The sequence below is a fragment of the Melanaphis sacchari genome, unplaced genomic scaffold (genome assembly GCF_002803265.2).
Source record: "Melanaphis sacchari strain LSU unplaced genomic scaffold, SCAv2.0 Contig36_pilon_pilon, whole genome shotgun sequence".
Lineage (NCBI taxonomy): Eukaryota > Metazoa > Arthropoda > Insecta > Hemiptera > Aphididae > Melanaphis > Melanaphis sacchari.
This window is the reverse complement of record NW_020271232.1, coordinates 3,063,975-3,090,663: the sequence shown is the minus strand read 5'-3', so window position 1 is coordinate 3,090,663 and position 26,689 is coordinate 3,063,975. Positions and strand designations below refer to the sequence as shown.

The window sequence follows — 26,689 nt, the reverse complement described above, 5'->3', positions numbered from 1 at the left end:
TGTAATTAATAAATTGTCTTTTAGGTGAAAATGATGTGCTATATTATTAAATTTTCTACTTCAAGTCGACCTCATGTATAAGCTACTTTACGTTTAAATATGCTTAAAAAATATGAAAAGCATTTACTACAAAAACAACAGTAGATATTGACTACACAATTTAGGTAATAAGTGACCAATTTACTATAGTCATAATATTTATTGAGCATATTTGAAGACCGACGTGGTGTAACCTATACTGCAGCTATATTTCCGTTAAAGACGTTTTCTATAATTGCAAATAATATACCTACCTAATTAATATTTTATTTTTTACAGGCTAACAGTTATCGGTTAAAATATTTAGTAATTACTCCAATAAGTCATAGTTTATTGTAATTGTTATTTAAATTTCAATAGAAATAAAAATTATTAAAATTGTATATTTAAATAATTTTTACTTTCCATAATTTTGAAACAAGTTTTAAGACAGTGTAGTGTTTACCTATTTAAATTTTTGAAACATAATGCATAATAATTATACATATATGGTTGTAATAATTTAATAACGTTAAACGCTGAAATATCGCTAAAAATTGATATTGTGAGTGTTGTCAGTAATGATTACCTACTAATTACGACTTATACAACTATGTATATATTCACTAAATAGTCACTGTTCAAACAGGCAATAATAGTAATGATTATAATTTAATGTGAATTTATTACTGAAATTGCCAATTGGTAATTGTCTGTATTTTTTTTAACGCACACGCGATATTGGAATATTGTATTGACTTGTTCTATTTTTAACATACCGATTGATCTAGGTAGTGAAACAATACGAATCCCAAAAAAAAAAATTACAATTTTTTATTCAGTCTCATTGAGATTATATTTCGAAAATTTATGATTTTATTCAATTAAGTTTAAAAAAATAGTATTAAAAAATTTCCATTTTTCAATTCTTGAAAAATTTAAAATTATAAAATCAAAAATCTGGTTAAGTCGATCTCAAGTAGACTTAACAAGTAATATAAATCTGTTTTAGAGTTATTATTATCGCTTCCAAGTTCTAATTGATACATTAGAAATAAAAGTTGTTTAAATTAATTTTTTTTCCGTGAATTTAACAAAACCAGTACTACCTACAGCTTCCAATGATTTGATACTTAAAAAAATAAAAATACGTTTTAGGTTTTATAGTTGTAGACCACTTTATGAATTGATTTTGTTTCCAAGGCGCCCGATAATGTATATTTAAATTCATGTAATGTTATATGTTTATTGTTTATGTATACACAATTTAAATCATTGAAGATAAATAATTATTTCCCGTTTAAAATAGTTAGTGAATTATTTATTTGGGCACATAGTAGTACGCGATATAATTTTATATTATCAAGCGCAGTGTTGGTGTAATTTATTATTACTTTTATTGTAAATACTCGATAAAATAATTCGTAGGATATCAAGATGAAAAAAAATCGGCTAAAAGTGATTAAACATCATGCCAAAAACTCGGAAAAATGTCCAGATGAACTTTCTACAGATGGCGTCCACCCCCCGTTGTTATGTAACCATACGTGGACTAAATGTGTTCCGATTAGTGTAAACTATTTGCTAACGATAATTACTACACAAAATTGCATGCACTCATATTATTACGGTTTTATGATTTTAAATAAATTATTGTTTTTTTATATCGTTTACACTGTGTGTTTTACCTATAAATAGCATCGAATTCATCTAATGCATCCGTCGATGTCTATTGGACGTAACTATAGACTAAAACTCGATAAAAAATTACGCGAAATCAACGAATTACAGGAAACAACTATAAGCAATAAGATATTAGACGAAGACCGTCATTTATTAAAATACTGTCTGCGCAAAACAAATGAATCTAAAAAACCTCTTAAAACGAATACCACAAATGATTATAAATGTACCGGCATCGTGCCTTTAGCGGTAAACTAAAATATTTATTATTTTTTTATACAACAATAATATTATAACATCATATTAAACCTTACTTGTGATATGTTTTATTATTTCTTCAAATTATCTCTAGCCTACATCATATTTCGTGTTAATTTAGGATTTGTTGTCCGGAAAATATCATAAAGACAGAGTAAAGCAGAAAGAACAAAAATTAATCGCAAAGAAAATTAGAAATTCTATGATAAAAACAGAGTTACCTCCTACAAAGTAATTTTATACACAGAAGAATTTTTTTTTGTGTGTGCTTATGTGCGTTTACACATTTTATGTTCCTCTTATCAGTTATATTAGGTCATCATTGCAAGCATGTATTGCAATGAGCCCAGATGAACAATTGAATATACTGAAAGATTTATGGCGAAAACAGAAAAGCGTAGAAATCGCCATATGTAAAGAAGACAAAGAAAAAATTAAGTACTATTTGAATGAAGTGAGTCAGTATAGAATATTTTCTCGTTGCATATTATGATTTATTTATCATCACAAACAATTTAAACTCATTTACATTTTAATTTTTAATCAATTCACTAAATGTTGTACATGAAATGTTTATTGTGCTACTCACTTAACTCAATTATTGTATTTTATTCACCAGGGTATATCTAGTGATTTTTATGATCCATTTCCAGAATATTTGTTAGAAAATATAAAGGAAAATCGTGTTAAACCGAATCTGATAAAAAAGTAATCATATCCAATTTATAGATTGTTTTTTATAGCATTAATGTCCCCAATATAGTACATATCTAAAATATTTTATAAATATTACTTAAATTTTATAATTTTTCTGCAAAGGACTTTGTAATAATTTGTCTAATAAAGTGAAATATTTAAAATTTATAGAACCTTTACTCAATGTTCGGTCAATTGTATAATGTATTAAGTTTATTGTGTATAATATATTTATTATTTATCTAGTAAAACATGCAGATATCCATATAAACCCAATATTAATGCATTAACCTAATAAGTACAAAGAAACTCTGAATTTCTAAATAATATTGTTTCTATATAATAATAATTAAGCATATAATGTATTAATCGATATGTTTAGAAATGTCAATAATTTTACGTTTAATTTAGTAAGCATTTAATAAACCTATTATTTATGTACCTGATTTATAAACAATTTTAACTAGGTATTATTTTTTGACGACATTTATGGAAAATGAAATAAGACATAATTATGATTTTGCTTGCAAAAAAATAATCCTAGATTATATACTGATGGATCCAAGTGAATTAAAAAGAATTGGAATAACAAATTACTATAGATCTAAAAATTTTTCAATGCAAATCCGAGGTCCTATTCCATGGAACCAAACAGCTATTATTCAAAGAAATCAGCTAAAGGATAATTTATATATTTTTAATGAATCTATTTTAATGTTGAATGATATATGGAAAAAGTAAGCAATTTGATTACAATTTTAATTAAAATTAATAATGTTATTATTATTGTTTTTTTTCTTTTTAAGATATTCTAAAGGTTATATTTTCTCAATAGAAAATTTAAAAAAAGTTGGTTTACCTATAAAACCAAGTTCTTTAAACGAGTTTTTGGATACATCATGTGAACAATTTCGGCACAAATTAATAAAAGAGTATGACATTTCACTAATGATTTATATTTTGTAAAATAATATTAACTATCTCAAGATGTTATAACGTAAGACATTCGTTTTTCAATTAAAAACACACATCATATATCTTGTGGACGTATTGATTATCATAAGATTTAATTCTTATAGTTGAGTAAAATAAATAATAATAATAGTAATATAATGGTATAATGGTATAATTTTATACCATAAAATAAATTAATATTTTATATACCATCGCCGTTATACATTATAATTCATCAAAATGACGTGTAAAAGTTTTTGTGTAAGATTGTATAAATCCGGTACAAAAAATACTAAAAATAAGATCACTTTAAGTATAAAAAATAATTAAAATAACAAATATAAAACAATTTTTTTTTTGTTTCTTCAAAATTATGATACTTGTATTATATTGAGCTTACTGTTAGATATCATAAAAAAATAATTGATTTTTTTCTTACATAAAAAAAAAATCAAGCCATTTTATCACATTCATATTAAGACATCATATATACCTAATGCCTTTTAGGTATAAGTGCATAACACTACCAAAATTGTATATTTGTGTATCAACAAATTTCAAATATATGTTTATATTCTATAAGTATTTATTTTTAATTTTTATTTAGCGAACTAGAGGTATACCTACTATGTAAATATATTATTTTTTAAATTAATTATTATTATTTAAATTTTTAAACATTTTGAAAACAATGAATGAATTTTACTAAAAAATGTAATATAAATTATGTACTAATAACTAAATTATCTGTATATATTATCTAATGTTTAATTTGTATTTTAAAATAGGTGGATTGTAGAATGTGCTGAGTTATTTCTAAAAACTAAAGCCAGTTATCGAGATATTTTTCCAATACATGATATAAATGTAACAAAGTATAAATTTCCAAAGTTTTTCGACTGTATTGCAACTATTATGTCCAGGCAGTTGAGACAAATTGTAATTAAGTCTTTGAAACATTTCATGAAAAAAAATACTTGAATATAAGGTTAGATATATATTTATTTTTTTAATATTACCAAGACTATAATAAGTTAAATTGTATTAAACTGTAATTTAATTAAACATTGATAGGTAACAAAATATAGATTAAAAATGAATATTGAATAAAATAATTGTGTTAGTAAATTAGTTTTTATATTTAAAATAAATTATTTATAAAAAATAAATTATATTTTTTTCTCTAGATAATAATATGTTATATTACATAATATTAACTATATTATTATTCTTAAAAATAAAACAACCTATTTTTTCTTAATATAGTTAAATAATTACTCAACTTTTAATCACAAACACATATAGTTGAATGTACTCGTATATAATTATATATATTGATTTATTAGTCAAGTTTATTAAAACTGATATTACAACTGTAAACATTTATTTTAAAAATTACTGTTTAGAACGGAAATGTAATAGACTCTGAATTTAATGACAAATTATTTATAAATCTGCCGCTTTTTATTCTACGAGCAGTAGTTCCTAATCCAAATTCGACTCAAATATCATTTGAACCTACGCGTGAAGAATGTTTAAATCTTTTAATGTCAATTCCAAGAAAAATAATTAAAGCAGTAAAAGATATACCAAGAATTGAACAATTGTTAATGAAAAGTAATTATAAATAGTTATTAAATACCTATTATTATTATAATCCTAAATAAAACTAAAAAAAAATATTTAAATTAATTTAAAATTTATCAAAGAATTCAAAGGTGATTCTACTATGGTATTAAAAAATATACATGAATCCGAAGATGATGTTCATTATATATTGTTTGAAGTTCGTAAGATCTTAGAAAACAATTTTCCAGGACCAGAAACGTATATAACATATTATAAAACCTATTATTATTTGTTAAACGGCACAGAAACCAAAGCCTTCAATAAATTTTTTTCAAGTGATCCATTTCCATTATTAAGTGTATGTATTATTACCTTAATATTAAAATACTAATGAAAAACTAAATAAATGATGCTCGACCAAAATCTTTTAGGAATTTAATGAATGGGTCATTAAGTATGTGACTATAAATGAAGATATCCTTAAACTCAGAGATCAAGTGGAATTGAATTTAATTAAATTAGATGTATCTGAGGTTAATACATGTTTAAAAAATATAATTAAGAGTTTGAAGAACATAATACTTGACTATTTTATGAATTTGACGCAACAAAATGTGTCTGGGTAAACATAATATTTTGAACTATTGAATAGTATTGATTATTATTTTATTAGTAATGCAAATATTAATAATAAAATTAAAATAACAACAGTATTAACCATAAATAACATATTTTTTTAGAATAAATAATGCATTTGAAGTTATGTTTACCAAATTATCAGAAATACCTGATACTACTGAAGATTTAGTAGAACTTAGTAATTATATAACAATAAGTCGGGATTCTACTTTATCGAAAATGAAAGCTCAACTGATGATTGTTGGAGAATACTTAATGTTTCTTTTTGATTACACGTTGTTCAACAGTAATAAAGTATTTAATATATTTCACGACATTTAATTTTAAAATTACTAAATTAAAATAGTCAATGATATAAATTTGCAATCACGAGTATATCAATGGCCTCAAGAAATCGAACAATTTATAGAATTAGCTACAAATAGAGTTGTTCAAAAGAAAGCAGTAGTTGAAAGCCAGTTGAAATCTAAAAAAGCTGAATTTGAATTTAGGTATGTTAAAAGTGAATATATTTATTATTAACAATTAAATGATTGATTTTTTATAGTCTTAAAAGTCATTTTAAATTATTGGAAAATTTAAAAAAAAAAGACCCACCGATATTAACTTATGATGAAATCATAACTGCAACCGAAGAAGTTGAACGTCTTACTGATTTTCTTAAAGAAGATATTGCTGTTGCAAAGGTATGTAACTAAAATATAAATTACTCTTAAACTTCAAAGTTAATAATATTGAAATTTAATTTAAATAAATCAATGTACTTTTAGTGTTGTAACAGTGTGTATCTTATTAAACATTGTTTTAATTTTCTTAATACTGCCTATAGGAATTAGATATAATATTAACAATTGTTGAGTTCAGCAATTACCTACCTACCTATATCATTATGTAATTATGTTAAGCATAAAATAATTTAAGGTTAAAATAATAATTACATTAAAATATTTAGAATATAAATCACACTCAAAAACTTTTGGATATTGAAGTTACACCATATACTCAACTTTATTCAATTGTTACTACTAGTGAACAATTTAACCATTTGTGGCATATTGCTTACGATTTCCAGGACTATTATAAAATATGGTTTAATGGTAAAGTATACTACGTAATACACGTAATACTATGAATTTATGGGTCATAATAGAACATAATTTACTAAATATTAGGGCCATTCCATGATTTAAATGCTAAGGAAATAAAGGATACAGTAGATAATATGTGGAAAAATCTGTATAAATTAGCTAGAAATCTTCAAGACTATCCAGGGTCAAAAAGAGTGGCAGAAATCGTACGTAGCCAAGTAGATGATTTTAAAAAGTATTTACCCGTATTGGATACAATTTGTAATCCGGGTATACACAATAGACATTGGGTAGAGGTAATTTAATTTATATTTTATCCTTTAAATAATGTAATATGAATTAATAAAAACGAAAAAACTATATACATAGATTAGCAAAAGTGTTGGTGTAGACTTACATCCTGATGATTCATCAACTTTGTCTCAAATGATCGACATTGGTTTATTAGATTGTATTGAAAAACTTGAAGAAATAGGTGTTATTGCATCTAGAGAATATTCTTTTGAACAAAATCTTCAAAAAATGAAAGAAGAATGGTTAACTATTGAGTTTGAATTTAGCCCATACCGAGAAAGTGGTATTAGCATACTAACGGCGTTAGATGATATTCAAGTGATGTTAGATGATCATATACTGAAAGCTCAAACAATGCATGGATCGGTTTATGTAAAACCTTTTGAAGAAGAAATGGATACATGGGAAAAAAAATTAATTTCCATGCAAGAAATTCTAAATCTATGGATTTCTGTAAATATGTTATTTAATTAACATAGTTTCTTAAAATTAAAATACTGTTATTTATTTTTGAATTTATTGATCTGATGCATAACTATAACAATGATTTTTAACCCTACTGTGATAATATCTGTACAAAATATATACACATATTTTATAAATGTCACAATAATTGTCAATTTTATTCCAGTTTCAAGGCTATGTTGTAAATAAATATATTAATAATAAATAATAATATATCTATAAATTCAATTTATATACAAAAATATTTATTTTTAGATCAAATTATATTACGTTGAAATTTTACATTTTAAATATGTATGAATAATTTTTAATAGGGTTATAAAATATTTACTATTTTGACTAGTTGATTTAATTCTAATAAAAAAAAAAAAAAAAATTAAAAAAACATAATTTAGGGGGAAAATTATACTTAATATTATAATAATATGTTAATAACATACATTTATCAAATGCAAGCATCTTTAAATAATATACTTTTAAACATTACCTTATGCTTATTTAATATTTGTATAGATTTAATATATCTGATAGATTATCGACTATTGTGTATATTATAATATATATTATATATACTATATACATGAAAATATAATAATGAACGCTTTAAAAAAATCAATTAAAAACATATTTAATTATTGATTGTAAATTTTAGGTACAAGGGATTTGGATGTATTTAGGTCCAATATTTAGTTCAGAAGATATAAATCGACAGATGCCCGAAGAAGCTAGAAATTTTAGAACTGTAGATGTTATTTGGCGTCGTATTATGATTAACACTGTTAAAAATCCTAAAGTTCTCGAAGCTACAAATTATCCAAATATGTTTCAATTGCTTAAACAATGTAGTTTCATGTTTGAGCAGATACAAAAAGGCTTGAACGAATACTTGGAGAAAAAACGTCTTTTCTTTCCACGGTACCTATATCGTTATAGTCTAATTATTAATGAATAATGTTATTGATGTGTTTAAAAACTCGTAATGAAAATGAAAAACTTTAATAAAACTTACAGATTTTTTTTTTTATCTAACGATGAACTTCTTGAAATTTTGTCTGAAACCAAAAACCCACTACGTGTACAACCACATCTTAAAAAATGTTTTGAAGGCATTGCGAAATTAAACTTTACAAAACGCGTAGAAATTGTAGGAATGATATCAGCTGAAGGTGAAGTAGTGGCCTTTGATGGAATAATTTATCCCGCTGAAGCTAAGGTACACTGCTAACATTAACATCAATTAAAACGAATTTTCGACGTTGAAGTCTGTGTTCAATTTTATATCACAGGGTTTGGTCGAAAAATGGTTAATTCAGGTTGAAATTTTAATGATGCAATCAATAAGTAAAAGTATTAACAATGCAGTAAAAAAATACGCTAATACTAATCGGAAGAAATGGGTGCTTCAATGGCCAGGTATGGTTGTTTTATGTGCTGCAACAATTAATTGGACTGCTGAAGTAGAAACTGCTATTGAAAAAAAATCACTTGCTGTTAGAAAAATTTCTTTAACTAAAAATAACCTACTGTAAATCCTTAATAATTAATTCTTAATTTTATTTTAGGCTTATTTACAGAAAAGTAATGAACAAATCGACAATTTAGTAAATTTAGTACGTGGAACATTAAGCAAAGGTGAAAGGGCAACGGTATGTGCTTTGATAGTGATTGATGTTCATGGTAATCAATTTAATATTTATATTGTATAATCCTTTTTTTTAATATTTATTTTAGTGTTTAATATTGTTGTATTTAATATTTTAAGCTCGTGATGTTGTTAAAAATCTTAAGATTCTAAAAATAAGTAGTAATCGAGATTTCAATTGGATTAGTCAACTTAGGTATTATAACAAAAATTCAAAAACTACAGTGTCTATGATAACAACTACTCTAGACTACGGAAATGAATATTTAGGCAATACACCAAGATTAGTAATTACTCCATTAACAGATCGATGTTACAGGTATGATAATAGTTTTAAATACTAGTTTATTTTAATTTCATTTTTACTATTTAATTAAATAGAACACTTATGGGTGCATTAAAATTATACCTCGGCGGTGCTCCAGAAGGTCCAGCTGGTACTGGAAAAACAGAAACTACAAAAGATTTAGCTAAAGCAATAGCTAAACAATGTGTCGTATTTAATTGTTCTGAAGGACTTGATTTCAAAGCTATGGGAAAATTTTTCATGGTTTGTTAAAGTGTATAACATAACTCTTATTTTTCATATAATATTATACATTTTAAAATGTGTGTTTCTACACATGTATATATTAAATTGTAAAGTAAAAATTGAATAATACGTATATTAGATTAAAATATTGAATGTTACATGAATAATACATGATTTTTTTCTTATTTTAGGTTCCAATTCCTTAATTTATTTTTGTAATAGATATTATTGTAATTAGATTTGTACATTGTTAGGAAATGGTTTTACTGGAGTTATTTACATATGTTACAGTAAAATTCTTAATATACTAAGTGAGCAAACATTATTTATGTATGATACAAATTATACAATTACCAAGAGAACTTGCAGGGAGAGGACAAAGGGCCCGACTTCCTTGAAATTTTTTTAAACTCTATGTTTATAAATATGTAGCTTGATATATTTTGCATTTAATGTCCATTTAATAATGATAAGAATGTTAATTTTCTTCTTGAGAGTTTATTCTGCAGATGCGATTGTCAACGATATAAAGTTTAAAATGTCACATTTTATATTACTTAATTTACATAAAAGACAAAATTTATTATTATTATTATTATTATATACGAGTATTATACGTTTCAAATACATAAAATTATTTATTTTCATTACTTACTAATTAAAAGCTCATGTAGACACACAACTATCGCTAGTCAGTCATTTTTATGATTTTAATTGTAAACTTAATGATTCAAAATATTTTGAAAAAAATTTTTCTATTAAATACCGGTTTCTATGTTATTTAGGTTTTACATTATGTAGGTTTTACCGTATTTATATTATAATTGTGGGTACCTATAGAAAGTCATAGTGGTGTACGAGTAAATTACTTTATGTATATAATTACTCTATATAATATATCTACGGTTATAATTGAATTACTATATAACCTGTGTAATATTAAACCTGAATAATACGGAATACCTTTATGAAAAATATAATCGTAGTCTTCATATTAGGGATTAGCACAATCTGGAGCATGGGCATGTTTTGACGAATTCAATAGAATTGAACTTGAAGTGTTATCGGTTATTGCTCAGCAAGTGTATATTATACAAATGGCGATGAAAGCTAAAAAAGAAAGATTCATGTTTGAAGGTACAGAGATAACATTAAATCCAACTTGTGCAGTTTTTATAACTATGAATCCGGGGTACGATAAACTTTTAAAAAATTCTCATAGTTTGTAAATTAAGTAAGTCATTATTAAAATAAAAATTGTATAATTACTGTAGATATGCAGGACGACAAGAGCTACCTGATAATTTGAAAGTATTATTCCGTACAGTTGCTATGATGGTACCAGATTACGCTATGATTGGAGAAATATCATTATATTCTATGGGTTTTAGTGATGCTAGAAGGCATGTTGTTATAATGTTTACGTATAGTAATAATCTGAATAACATTATGAAATAATTATACTCTAGTTTGGCTGAAAAAATTGTGGACACGTATAAGTTATGTTCAGAACAATTGTCATCTCAATCACATTACGATTATGGGATGAGAGCAGTAAAATCTGTATTAACATCAATTGAAAATCTAAAAATTAAATATTCTGATAACAACGAACAGCAAATTGTGCTAAGAGCTATATACGATGTCAATATGCCGAAATTTTCATCAGAGGTATTACTCCTTACAATAGCCATTTAAAAAGTTTAAAATTATGTCACCTTATTATATTTTATATTAGGATATTCCACTTTTTATTGGTATATATGGAGATCTGTTCCCCGGTGTCGATCTTTTAGTGCCAGAAAGAGAAGAACTTATTAATAAAATAAACATTAACTTAGATAAAAGGAATTTAAAAAATACTCCGTGGTTTGTTGACAAAATTATACAAGTATACGAAATGGTATTGGTTAGACACGGACTTATGATTGTTGGAGAACCATTTTCAGGAAAAACTTGTGCCTATCAAGTATTTTATTTATACATTTTTCGTTTATTATCCTAAATATTCAAGTTATTCAATTTATTTTTGTAAATCGAAAGTGCATTAGGTATTAAGGCCAAACTTATATATTTTGTTGATATTTAACAACAGCCAATTTGCTTAATAATACAATGTGTTATTTTTTTAACCGTTTGTTAAGCTTATGTTAATTGACAAGATTTATTTTTTTTATTTAATTATAAAATTTTTATACTTTCCGTACCTAAAAATTTTTTTTCTTAATATTTTAGTTAACTTTTTTAAAATTATATATAATACCGATATTTTTTACAGATTTTAGATTATTATAAATATAATTGTTATTATTCGATTTATCGTGTACAAGTGTTTATTTTTACCACATTAATACATTATTTTAAAGATATATTTGTGCGTTAATAGATATTATGTATTATTATTATTATTTTTTTTTTTTGTCACACCTCACGTGTATTTGCAAATATGAACGGGTAGTTTTCATTAATATTTTCTAAAAAAAATATGGTTATTTATCTACTAGTAAATTAATAATTTTTTAGTAAAATTATGATAATTTATTTCTATAGGTCTTGGCAGAATCGTTGAGTGATTTACAATTCGACCGTAAAGCAATAATGAAAGAATTTAAAACCACGTATAAAATTATCAATCCTAAAGCAATTACTCTTGGTCAATTATATGGATCATTTGATTTAGTTTCGCACGAATGGCATGATGGTAACTCTGTCCATATACTATAAACAATAAAGTAATTATAGTTATAACGTTATATTAATATTTGATTGTAAGGAGTCTTAGCAATCGTATTTCGAGAATTTGCAATTAGTGTATCAAAGGATCGTAAATGGATTGTATTTGATGGACCCGTTGATGCAGTATGGATAGAAAATATGAATACAGTGTTGGACGATAACAAAAAACTTTGCTTAATGTCTGGAGAAATTATTCAGGTTTATATAATTTATTAAAAATGTGATACTGTGTTTTAAAATTTTTAAATAGTGTACATATTTACATTATGTATTTTTAAAACATTTTTCTTTTGCACAGATGAATAATAAAATGAACATGATCTTTGAACCTGCAAATTTGGAACAAGCTTCGCCCGCAACAGTATCTCGCTGTGGTATGATTTATATGGAGCCAAAGCAGCTTGGATGGAGATCTTTTTGGTTTTCGTATAAACAAATACTTTGTTCTAAAATTTTACCAGACCAACAAATTATGATGGACGACTTAATTGAGTGGTTGGTACCTGCCGTATTCGATTTTATACAAATGCATTGTAGTTTATTTTTAGCTACTTCTGAAAATCATATGTTTAACGTAAGTCTTGCATTATTAATTAATTAATTTAAATACAGGCTAATGCACATATTGCCTTTTATAGTCATTTACAAGGTTAATAGAATGTATGATTAAAGAAGAAACTGGAGTTGGATTCGCAACCATAACGCTGGGGTGTATAATAATTTTTTGTTTGATCTGGAGTCTTGGTTCCTTAATAAAGGGCGATTGTCGAAATAAATTTGATACATTCTTACGGAAATTACTTCTTGGAAATATTGATCAATATCAGAAGCCAACCACTTTTAGATTGACAAAAACTCACCTTTTTCCAGATATGGGTACAGTTTACGACTACGTATATGATAAGAAAAATAATGGATCTTGGATCCTATGGTCTGAAAAATTAGAATTTAAAATGATCTCATCAGACGCTAGAGTAAATGCATTATTAAATACTTATAAAAAAAAAAAAAAAAAAAAAAAATGAAAAAATAGTTTTATTTATGGTATTGAATTTATTCATTGTATAGATAAATGATTTAATCATTGAAACTGATGAAACAGCAAAACAGAATTTCTTTCTTCGAATATTATTAAAAAATGAAATTCCTTTACTATTTGTTGGTCCCACTGGTACTGGAAAATCAGCTATTGTACTGGATTACTTAATACATTTGCCAAAAGAATATTTTTTAGCTAATGTTTTAAACTTCTCAGCACGGACTGCAGCTAATACTGTACAAGATATTATCATTTCTAAGTTGGAAAAGTATATAAATTGTTGTAATTTGTACTAGAAAAATGAATATTTACATATTTATGTAAAATATTATTTATACAGGCGAAAAAGAGGAGTTTATGGACCGTCTATTGGTAAAAGATGCATGTTATTTGTAGATGATTTAAGCATGCCGTTACCAGAAAAATATGGTGCTCAACCACCAATAGAATTGTTAAGGCAATGGATTGATCATGGTAATTGGTATGATCTTCAAAATAAATCAAAAATAGACATACTAGATATGGTTAGATTTATTTTAATTTGTTAATTAGTATACCTAATATAATATAATGTTACTAATAAGTAATAATTTATTTGTTCAATCCTTAGTTATTTATTGGGGTACTTCAACCTGCTGGTGGTGGTTCAAATCAAATTACTACTCGTTTCACTAGACATATGAATGCTATTGGTATTGATTCATTTAGTCAAGAAACTATGTCTAAAATATTTTCTCAAATTATGAAGTGGCACTTTAACAAAGGATTTTCTGAGACTATTGCATTACAAGGAATTGTATTAACTTATAGTTTTATGTAAGACAAACCTACGTATTTTAACTGAAATTTATTTAGAGTGTTGTGGAAGCCATACTGTATGTGTATAGAGAAGCAGTTTCAACATTTTTACCAACTCCTTCTAAATCTCACTATACTTTCAATCTCCGAGACTTCACAAGAGTTATAAAAGGAATATTATTGTTACCAGCATCGCGGTGTAAAACTCTTGAAAAAATGTTCCGATTGTGGGTTCATGAAACATGGCGTGTGTTTGGTGATAGATTGGTCCACGACGATGATCGTAATGAATTATTTGAAATAATGAAAACAGCATCTTATAATTGTTTGAGACAACCAATGGACGTGTATCTTAGTGATTTAATTCCAGTCGAAGAAAGCTTTTTAAATTCTGATCATTTACGAAATCTTTTTTATGGAAACTACATGGATCCAGATAGTGATAAGAAAATTTATGATGAAGTTCATAGTGAAAAACAACTAATCCAACAAATGGAATACTATTTGAACGAATACAATACAATGTCAAAAAGTCCATTATCAATGGTTATGTTTAAATTTGCCATTGAACATGTGTCTCGTGTGAGTAGAGTCTTACAACAAGACAATGGCCATGTGTTATTAGTTGGAATAGGTGGCAGTGGAAGACAATCGGCTACAAAGTTGGCCACATTTATAGCTGATTATAAAATATTTCAAGTATTATTATATTGTATAATATAAGTTGTAAATATATCCATTCAAGTAAACTAATATTATAATAATATATTTATAATTTCATCAGATTGAAATAGGAAGAAATTATGGTAAAAATGAATGGAATGAAGATATGAAAAAAGTGTTAAGATATGCAGGATGTGAAGGAAATCCTATTACATTTTTTTTAGCTGACAATCAAATTGTAGATGAAAGCTTTGTGGAAGATATAAATATGTTACTCAATACTGGAGATATACCAAATCTTTATCAATCTGATGAGCGAGTTGATATTTTAGATAAAATATCCAATATTGCTCAAAGTCTTGTAAGTTGCATCAAGAATATATTTTTTAAATAACATAAGCAACATGATTCATCATTGTATTACCATAAATTATTTTTAGTAATTATTTAATGGATAAAATTAAGCATCTTATATTTGTCAATAATTAATTAGTTTGAAATCATTTTTCTGTAATTTATTTTCTTTAAATTTTTGGAAAACTTATCTCTTAATATTTGAAACTTGCTTAAAATCGAAAAATTTAATTTTTGTCTCTTTAAGTTTTTTCAATTGTACAGTTTAATTTGTTTTTATTCTTTTGAATCAACAATTTTTATTATTTTATCATAGACATCCAACGCTTAAATTCATTTGCAAAGTTCCGATTTGAGATTTAAACATTATTATTAGAGCTTGGAAGTTATATGAATCGCATATTGTTCTCTATGTTCTCAATATATAGCAAAACTAGTGAGAAATCTGAACTTTAAAATGAAGAGTTAAAAAATTGAAAGTTGAAAATGCATATTTTGTCAATTTTAGCTAAAAAAAGTGCATATTTCATTAATTTTTTACGCATATTATGCATATTTCATATTTCTCTAAAAAATTGATTTTTTTCTATCTTAACCTGTATTTCAATTAATATTGAATATAAAACTCAAAATTGTTAACGAAGGTATTAATCATAATTTTAAAAATTCTGAAAAAATATTTTTAATTGTATTGTTAGCTTAATACGATGTCAAAATGCCAACCAGTTATATATTTTTTTCAGTTACAAACAGTTTTTATGTATATTATTATTTTATTAATTTATTAACATCATCTGATATATTTTTTTTTTTTTTGAGAATTCAGAATAATTTTTTTTCATATTTAACATCATTTGAACACATATTTTGTAATTTTTTCGTGTATATTTTGCTTTTTTAGTTTCTACAACTTCCGAGCCCTAATTATTAGTAGTTATAACTTGAAATGTACACCTCGTTTAGGTTAAATAAACATATTTTTTTTTGTTACAGGAGAAGAACATTGAAACAACACCTCTTGCTTTATATAATTTCTTTATAGAAAGAGTCAAAGAAAACCTTCATCTTACTTTAGCTATGTCGCCGATTGGTGATGTGTTTAGAAACCGCTTGAGAATGTTTCCATCACTCATTAACTGTTGTACAATTGACTGGTATGATATAATTTATGAAAAAAAACTACAAATTAATAATGGAATGAAATTCATTAAATGTAAAATATGCTTATTTTTAATAGGTTCACAGTTTGGCCCGAAGATGCTCTTGAGAAAGTTGCGGAATATTATTTAAAAGACATGTCTATTCACAGTGATATCGCATTATCTTGTGTAATAATTTGTAAAGAATTTCATACGACAGCTAGAAAGGCTTCTTCTAGGTAAATTTTTTTATTTCAATTTTTTATTAATAAACAATATAAAATTATTGTTTAATAATATCAAGTTATTAATATTAATGGTGTTTTGTTATTTAGAGTATGGTTCATTTTATTTATCACGCTGTATAATATTTTTTTTGTTTATGGTCAAAAATATCGTGACTAAAATTTTAATTTAATTATTTTATATTTTAAATTATTTCTTAATATAAAATTTTAGGTTTTATTCAGCATTAAAGAGACACAATTATGTTACACCAACGTCTTATTTAGAGTTAATCAAAACATTTCAAAATTTACATAAGAAGAAAGTAGATCAAATTTCAACTTTGCGTAGTAGGTATGAAACCGGTTTAGAAAAATTAGACTTTGCTGCTGGTCAAGTATCTGTTATGCAAGACCAACTTACAGCTTTAAAACCAAAACTTGTAGAAACATCGTTTGCTACTAAAGCTTTATTGGTTAAAATTGAACAAGATACAGTTAAAGTTGAAGCTAAAAAAGAAGTATTAAATAATAAAATAATTTTTATTAATTATGTTCTAAAATAAATTATCCATAATATCTTAGTTAGTGGGTGCCGATGAAGCCCTTGCTAATGAAGCTGCGGCAGCATCACAGGTTATTAAAGATGAGTGTGAAAATGATTTAGCTGAAGCAATTCCAGCTCTTGAAGCTGCAGTTTCTGCTCTAAATACTCTTAAACCTGCTGATATTACTTTAGTGAAATCTATGAAAAATCCACCATATGGTGTCAAGTTAGTTTTAGAAGCAGTTTGTGTTATGAAAGGAATAAAATCTGAACGTAAACCAGATCCAAAGGGCTCTGGGCGGATGATTGAAGATTTTTGGGGACCTTCTCAGAAACTTATTTCAGATACTAAATTTTTAGAGAGCTTAAAAACATATGACAAAGATAATATAGATCCTACAATTATGAAACACATAAGAGAAAAGTAATTTTAACAATTGTTTCTTGTGTACACAAATAACCGCATAATTAACTTTCAGATATATTAGTGATCCAGACTTTAATCCAAGTAAAATTAAAGTAGTTTCTAATGCGTGTGAAGGTCTGTGTAAATGGATACGAGCGTTAGATGTATACGACAAAGTAAAAAAAGTTGTTGGGCCTAAGCAAGAAAAACTTAAACAGGCTGAAATGGATTATAACGTACAAATAGAAAAACTTAATGAGAAAAGAGCTGAACTTGCCGGGGTATTGGGTAAACTTCAAACATTACAAGATGAACTTACAACAAAAACCAATGAGAAAAAAGATTTAGAAGATAATATTAAATTGTGTTCTAAAAAATTGACTCGAGCTGAACAATTAATTAATGGTCTTAGCGGAGAAAAATATAGATGGAGCCAAACCGCTATGGAGTTGCAATCGACCTTGGATAATGTAATTGGTGATGTATTGTTATCTGCAGGAGTTGTTGCTTATCTTGGGGCATTTACTGTTGACTTTAGAAATGTTAGTATTACTATATTATACACATTTATATTTATATTATATTTAATGCTTAAAAATATTTAAATATATATAAATTTATCTCCAGGTACTTGTTAATGAATGGAATCATACATGTTTGAAAATGAATATTCCATGTTCAAAACAATTTTCATTAATACGTACGTTAGGAGAACCAGTATTGATACGGGAGTGGAATATATTTGGACTTCCAGCTGATAATTTTTCTATTGAAAATGGTATTATTGTATTTAGTGGTACAAGATGGCCTCTTATGATTGATCCTCAAGGTCAAGCAAATAAATGGATAAAAAATTTGGAACAGACAAATAATATTTTAGTTATTAAACTGACGAATTCAAATTATATGACTTCTATACAATTAGCCATTGAACATGGTTTGCCAGTTCTCTTAGAAAATGTACAAGAAGATATAGATGCTACGCTTGGTAATTATTATTATATATCATGTAACATTTGTTAATTGTATTAAAGAAACATAAGTAAGAAATGTACTTATTATATTTTGGTATTTTTCATAGACCAAGTGCTGCTGAGAAATATTTATAAGCAAGGTGGAATTGAATATTTAAAATTTGGCGATAATTTATTGGAATATAATCACTCATTTAGATTTTACATCACAACACGACTTCGAAATCCTCATTATTTGCCAGACATTTCTGTTAAAGTAAGTTATTTTATGTTAGGGTTATGCTTAATCCATTAAAAATGAATATTATTAATTTAAATTATCTATATTTGATATATTTTTTTAATGTTTTATACTTAGTTTTATAACGTTGATCATTTACCAATATATTCTATTTAATAATTTATAAAAACACATTCACATTATGCGTTTTATAAATAAACAAAATTAACTTCTTGAATATAATATAAATATTATAATTTGGACGTATTTTAGTTTTGCCATTGTATTCATAACTTAACTGTATACATATTAATATTCAATTGTAATAATTAAATATTTATGTAATTTAGGTAACATTACTAAACTTTATGATCACGCCACAAGGACTTCAGGATCAACTTTTAGGGATTGTTGTGGCAAAAGAACGACCTCAGTTGGAAGAAAAAAAAAATGAATTAATAGTTGAAAGTGCTAATAATAAAAAACTTCTTAAGGAAATCGAAGACAAGATATTATACATCCTCTCATCATCAGAAGGAAATATTTTGGAGGATGAATCAGCAATAAAAGTTTTATCTTCATCAAAAGTATTTTTAATTTCTTCATTCTAAAGAAATATACATTACATAAATATAAATATTTTTATAGTCATTATCAGCTGAAATTCAATTGAAGGAAAAAATCACTATTGTAACGGAAAAAGAAATTGATGTGGCTCGTGATGCTTATATTCCTATATCTAAACACTCTTCAGTTTTATTTTTCTGTATCACTGATCTAAACAATATCGATCCTATGTACCAATATTCCTTATCGTGGTTTATAAACTTATATTATCAAGTGAGTAACTGTCGTATTTTTATACAGGGCGTTTCGCAAAGAAATGAATTGGTTTTTAATATCATACTTATCAACTATATAAAAACGAATATTCAATATAGCACACGCGGTAACAAATACTTTCACAAATATTGTAGAAATTTGATTGAATTTTTAAGGGAGATAAAATATTCTTACACAAAATAAATCAATTAATAAAATATGAAAAAAATATTATTTTTTAATTTCGAAGCAGCAATTTTTTTTTCAGAGGTCGAATAATTCCTCAATCACGAACCTAAAATCTGTCCTCTGAGATGTAACGATATGAGACGCTATCCAAACTCTTACTTAGGTACTCACTCAAGCATATTCGATTTGACATTAGTTACTCCTTTTGTGAACTCGCTATACCTAGTAAAATAAAAATAAAGTGATGACTAATACAGTCGATTTATCTTATCAGTCACTTCTAGAATTTTTTTTTTTTTAAAGAAACTGGTAAAAACTTCAGCACTTATTCTATGTAATAATCTAAATAACCTAATTCATTCATGTACATAAATCAAAATAAAATATAATTTAAAATGATTGTAATTATATTTTTGTGACAGTCGATTGCACAAAGTGAAAAATCGAATGACATTAATGAAAGAATAAATATTTTGAATGATTATTTCACTTATAACATTTACCGAAACGTTTGTAGATCTCTGTTTGAAAAAGATAAACTGATTTTTTCATTTATTTTAACAGTTGGAATATTTCGTTCCAAGGTAATTAATGTATTTTTTATTAGTATATTCTACAAAAATCAAAGTTTAAAAATACATCAATACATTCATTATTATCGTAATTGTATTTCACAGGGTTTAATTGATAATGAATTATTTACATTATTCCTTACCGAAGGAGTTGGTTTAACTAATGAACATCCAAATCCGGCTTCTAAGTGGTTAAGTGATAAATCGTGGGACGAAACTGTTCGAGCATCTCAATTACCAAAGTAAAAATCAATAGATATATGTAATAGTTAAGTTATTAATAACTATTAAGGCTTGGAAGTTATTAGATACGTTAAAAATTAATAAAATTAATTAAAATATTACTGTACAAGAATACAAAATTGCTTTATCTGTTTTTCTACAATAACAAACACATACACACACACACACACACACACACACACACACACACACACACACACATATATTATAAATTTGTAAATGAATATTTTGTATAATTTTTATTAATTAAATGCACATTTAATGTCCAATAGGTAATAGAAATTAATAATTATTGGTGGTAAAACAGACAAGTGTATTTTATCAACTATGGTAATTGTGTTAGCCAACACAATTCAAGAAAAATAAATATATATGTGACTATAGTTTATGTTTATTATGATCGTATTTATTAATTTTTTAGTGTATGGTATTTTACATCAATTTCTCGCATTTAAGGGGAATTGCATTACAACGAGAAAAAATTAATGTTTTTAAAATTAAACTCCAAATATTAAAAACTAATTTAACCTCTTTTTACTGTGCATTATGATAGAAGTATAACACATTTTTAGATTTTTATATTTTAAATTAGATTTTTATAATTCATCAATACCATTAAAATTGACACAAAAATGAAAAACCAGTTAAAAATAAAAATACAAAAAATTATATTAACAGATTTGTAACTTGGCAGCTGTTTCAGACAACTTGTCTGATCAAACAGTAATTACTTATCTGAAATTTATTATAAATAAATACATTTTTATTTTTTTTATCATTCATTTAAATTTAAAAATAGTTGCTAAAATAAAATGTTATTTTACTTAGATATTTATTCTTATTTCTTAAGTTAATATTTAATTAATACTTGTCAATAGAGTAGATAAATAAATAAAATATTGATAACAATTTTTATACAATCTAATTTTATCAAATATACAATTTAGATTAAATCAGTTCTATAAATCAATTATCGAATCAAATGATGAATGGAGCATATGGTATGATTCAAATAATCCACAAGACACACCTATTCCGAAGCCTTTTGAAAATATTGATGGTCTTGAAAAACTTGTAATTATAAAGTGTATTCGTTTCGATAAAGTAGTTCCAGCTATTCAGGTTTATATTTTATTTTATCTTATGATGATTTGCTCAACAATTATAATATAAAGTATTTTAATAAATTTAAAATATTTAGCAATATATTGTAAGTAGTATGGGACAGAAATACGTCGAACCTCCATCTTTCGATTTAGTGGATTCATTCAAAGATTCGGACTGTTGTAGTCCACTGATTTTTATATTATCAGCAGGAACGGATCCAATGACGAGTTTGATAAAATTTTCCGAATACAAAAAAATTAACCCGATTGATTTAATAACAATATCACTTGGTCAAGGACAAGTATTAATATTATAATTGTTTATGTCAGTAATTGTATGATAATTGGAATATAACTTAAACATCATAGGGTCCAATAGCTGCTAACATGATAAAATCAGGCATAGAAACTGGTAAATGGGTTGTGTTACAAAATTGTCATTTAGCTGTTAGCTGGATGAAAGAACTTGATCGTATTTGTAATGACGATATTATACCCAGTCGTACACATCAATCATTCCGTCTGTGGCTTACAAGTTATCCGTCTGACGATTTCCCTGTTTCTATACTGCAAAATGGTAAATTAAACATAAATGATCGAAATTGTTAATATTATAATTATTTATTCAATTCAAAACCAGGAATTAAAATGATAAACGAAGCTCCGAAAGGTCTTGGTGCAAATTTATTTCGCTCATATACAACTAACCCTATTAATGATCCAGAATTCTATCTAAGTTGTAAGAACCGTTCGGGTTTGAAAACATTATTGTTTTCATTATGTTTTTTCCATGGAATCGTTCAAGAACGTCGAAAGTTTGGATCTCTTGGTTGGAACATACCATATGAATTTAATGACTCAGATTTGCAAATCAGCGTGATGCAGTTGAATGTAATAATAAAATTATTAAACTATTTAATAATAAACTAAAATATTTATAATACGTATACAATATATTACTAAGCTAAGTAATAATAAAAATTATTAGAAAAAAATTAATTAATTAATTAATTACACTTAGATGTTTTTAAACGATTATGATGAAATTCCATTCGAAGCATTACTTTATTTAATTGGCGAATGTAACTATGGAGGTCGAGTGACTGACGACAAAGACAGACGTTTATTGACATCTCTATTATTAATCTTTTTCAACTCAAATGTTATTAATAATAATTCGTAAGTGAATATAATTGAATAAATTTATGTTTTACAAGTTTAAGTTTTGGATTGTCCTTTTAACATTTTATTTATTTAATCAATTAAAAATAATATCGAATAATATAATACTTACTTAATAAATTTTTATAAACGTGTATATAGTATGCACAATAACACAATCGTCACAATCTTCTAAAATTTTATACAATTATTTTAACTTAATAGAATGAATAGATATTTATGTTTATTTTATTTTTATGTGTAATATATGTGATTAAATTTCTATTTTTGTTAAAATATTTTATATTATTAGAGAGTTCAAATACATATTTATTATTTAATTGCTAAAAATCAATTTTTTAAATTGATAAAAGTTTGACAAACATTTTTATTTGATTATCAATATAGTATTTATATTTAGGTACATACAATAAAATTATTGTTTTTCAACTGGTTTTCTTATTTTATTATATTTTTCTCATAAAATTAATTGTTTTTTAGTTTTATCATCGACTATTATTATTATTAATTCATTTTTAACTATTTGTTTTTTATAATTTTAAATTCGTTCCGTTTAACCTGTGCATTAGATATACTTTTTCTGAGAGTGGACTGTATTATACGCCTAAAGACACCACTATAAACGGATGTTTGAACTACATAAAATCTTTACCTCTGAACCCGCAACCGGAAGTATTCGGACTACATGAAAATGCTGATATTACAAAAAATAATTATGAAACTCATTTGGTAAGTACATTTTTTTTTTTAAATAAACTCCTTTATTTTTATAATCAATATATTTGTTTAGTTATTGAATGGTGCCATTTTAACTCAATCTCAAATCGCCACGGGAGGTAGTGATAAAGATACAGATGCAAAAACAGTAGAGCTAGCTAGTAATATTGCGAAAAACATACCAGATTTATTTGACATAATTGAAGCGACAAAAAAATATCCAACAACGTATGAACAGTCGATGAATACCGTAATACGTCAGGTATTAAATTGATTTATTATTAAAATAATATTTGTACACACTATACAGTATAATATTATAATGTTTGTATAATGCACAGCCATACCGTTATAATATACAATTTTTATCATGTACCAGATACGTGGTATTTTGTTAAAAATTATTCTTTATCGTTGTTTGGCTGAATCGTAGCACATTTATCATAATCTACTTTCTACGTAGGAGTTGATACGCTTCAACAGATTATTGTCAGTTATAAAAAAATCATTAGTGGATGTACAAAAAGCTATTAAAGGTATTGTTGTCATGTCATCTGATTTAGAAGAATTAAATATGAGTCTAGTCATCGGACGAGTACCGGCTAACTGGATGAATTATTCGTACCCTTCATTGAAACCATTAGGTGGTTATGTTGCAGATTTATTACAGAGGTAAATTAGTAAATTATATTTATTGTGTTTTTAAACTATTGAAATAACAATCATGATCGACTAGGCTAAAATTTCTACAAGACTGGCTGGATAATGGCATGCCTAAAGTATTTTGGCTTTCTGGTTTTTATTTTACACAATCATTCTTATCGGGTGTACTTCAGAATTTTTCACGCAAAAACAAAATACCTATTGATAAACTTGGGTTTGAGTTTGAAGTAACTATATATGAATCAGAAATAGAATTGAAGGATAAACTTGAAGAGGGAGTCTATTGTCGGGTAAGAATAACAATTTAAAGTTTTTTTTTTTCAAACTTGATTGATGATCATATTATTTTATATTCATATTTTCAAAACGAAATTGTTGTTTGTATAAAACAAACTTTTTTTTCTATATGTATGCGTAGCCATTGAAAAGAATATATAATATATATTATGTGTACCTACTATAAGTAATACAATTTCATTCACAATGTGAAGGTACTTTATTATGTTAGAATACTTTTTTTTTTAGTGACGTGATGTCAATTCGTCACTTAGGAGGTAACTTTTCACGTGAAAAATGAGTTGTTGATATCAATATTATAATTCAAATTTTAAAAAACAACTTAAATCGTTTATATTATTTCAAATATCTACTATATATTCACATATGTGTATATAGTGCACAGTACGCGCAATTCGTGATGATAAAGAAATTTATAATTTATATAATTTAATTTTTTATAGCATAAATGTATAATATAATTTAAAACAACTAATAAAAATCGTATCTATTATACTTTAAACTTTTCAAATTGTCTATAGTTTAATGGCGTTACTGGCGAGCAACGACGATAATATTTAATTTATACTTATTTTCGTAGGGTTTATTTTTAGAAGGAGCTAGATGGGATCGAGAATTACAAATATTGAATGAGTCATATCCAAAAATTCTTTTCGACACTGTTCCAATTATATGTTTCAAACCGGGAATTAAAGTATAGTACACAATACGAATAAAAAATGTTAAATAACCTAGCTGTACGTTGATAATTGTATTATGTTTAGTCCGAGTTTGAGAAAAAAATGTATTACGACGCGCCTATTTACAAGACAAGTGCTCGTCGAGGTATTCTTTCCACAACAGGTCATTCAACTAATTTCGTGATGTTTATAAACTTTTTAATCGATCGGCCTAAAGAGCATTGGATCAATCGAGGCACTGCTTGTTTGTGTCAGTTAGACAATTAAATACTATACAGTTTTATACGGTTTTTTTTACAGTTAATTTAGTTCTGAGTTTATAAAAATTTAAAATTTAATTTTTCAGAATTATTAAGTTTACTTTAGCACTATGTTTTCAAATAAACATATGATATTTTGTAGGTACTATTTGAACAGTACTTTTTAATGATATATCTTTCAGTTTTTCAAACGGGAACCGTTATTTTTTACTGTAAATTATTCAACAAATAATTTTTTGAAAATTTAAATGTGTTTACCTAAGTAAAAATACGAACAAGTTATTTCAGACTTATTAAATTTAATATACTATTAAGATAATATTCCATGATTATACACCCTATTCGCAAATTGTCTACGTAGACCATATAAAATAAATGTTGGTATATCTAAATTAAAATTCGTAGGCATAATTTTAATTTCTTGACAGTTACGCCTTATTAATAATAGGCTAAAATATAATAATTGATATATAATATATACTAATTTCAAGATCAAAAAAAGTCTATCAAAAAAATCACTCGCTCTCAATTCACTAATAATTAAAATAAACAATAAGTGATAAGACAGTGGTGTTTTAATTATTTACCTATAGTTAATATTAATCAAAAAATACAATAATTTAATTATTGTATGACTATCATGATATTTCAACATTCAGGTCTATTTCAATACCTCATACCTTTTCTTTAACACATTTAAAATTAAATTTTTGATTAAACCAAACGTTTATGTAGAAGTGTATACATCTGATTCCATCGACGGCCGTGTTAACTCAAAAATGCTTATTGTGCTATAGCCAAGACAAAATCAAGAGTTATGCTACTATAATACTAATTGGTACTGTTTTGTTTCGGATAGCCGTCAAGATTGTACAACAAATTATTTTCAATAAAATGTAAAGATATTTCAATTTTACGACATTTGTGCGCTTCCGCGCACACATATTATAAAATGCATATAATCACCTTCGACAATATTTAACGACTCGTGAATATTTTCAATACTATACGATAAAAACC

The 26,689-nt window shown here is 25.5% G+C and overlaps 1 protein-coding gene across 1 annotated transcript; it reads left to right on the top strand.

Moving 5' to 3' along the window:
* The first annotated feature begins 1,743 nt into the window (after positions 1-1,743).
* Positions 1,744-25,676, top strand: LOC112597040 (dynein heavy chain 3, axonemal-like). The gene is given in 58 exon segments (XM_025342949.1): positions 1,744-1,950; positions 2,081-2,190; positions 2,275-2,413; positions 2,579-2,667; positions 3,123-3,392; positions 3,462-3,587; positions 4,398-4,575; positions 4,577-4,591; positions 5,016-5,226; positions 5,319-5,536; positions 5,610-5,800; positions 5,919-6,103; positions 6,164-6,308; positions 6,365-6,503; positions 6,770-6,914; positions 6,990-7,201; positions 7,275-7,652; positions 8,317-8,579; positions 8,676-8,877; positions 8,951-9,154; positions 9,227-9,341; positions 9,427-9,625; positions 9,688-9,856; positions 10,837-11,030; positions 11,113-11,241; positions 11,308-11,509; positions 11,577-11,807; positions 12,389-12,539; positions 12,612-12,772; positions 12,873-13,148; positions 13,213-13,548; positions 13,643-13,881; positions 13,954-14,137; positions 14,224-14,409; positions 14,469-15,110; positions 15,196-15,435; positions 16,422-16,582; positions 16,666-16,806; positions 17,027-17,312; positions 17,377-17,762; positions 17,818-18,286; positions 18,372-18,732; positions 18,826-18,974; positions 19,289-19,525; positions 19,587-19,778; positions 20,372-20,533; positions 20,627-20,763; positions 21,712-21,886; positions 21,966-22,172; positions 22,240-22,447; positions 22,511-22,761; positions 22,892-23,049; positions 23,622-23,781; positions 23,843-24,031; positions 24,233-24,441; positions 24,506-24,722; positions 25,310-25,423; positions 25,494-25,676. Coding segments are annotated over 58 exon segments (12,033 nt in total).
* Positions 25,677-26,689: the final 1,013 nt, after the last annotated feature.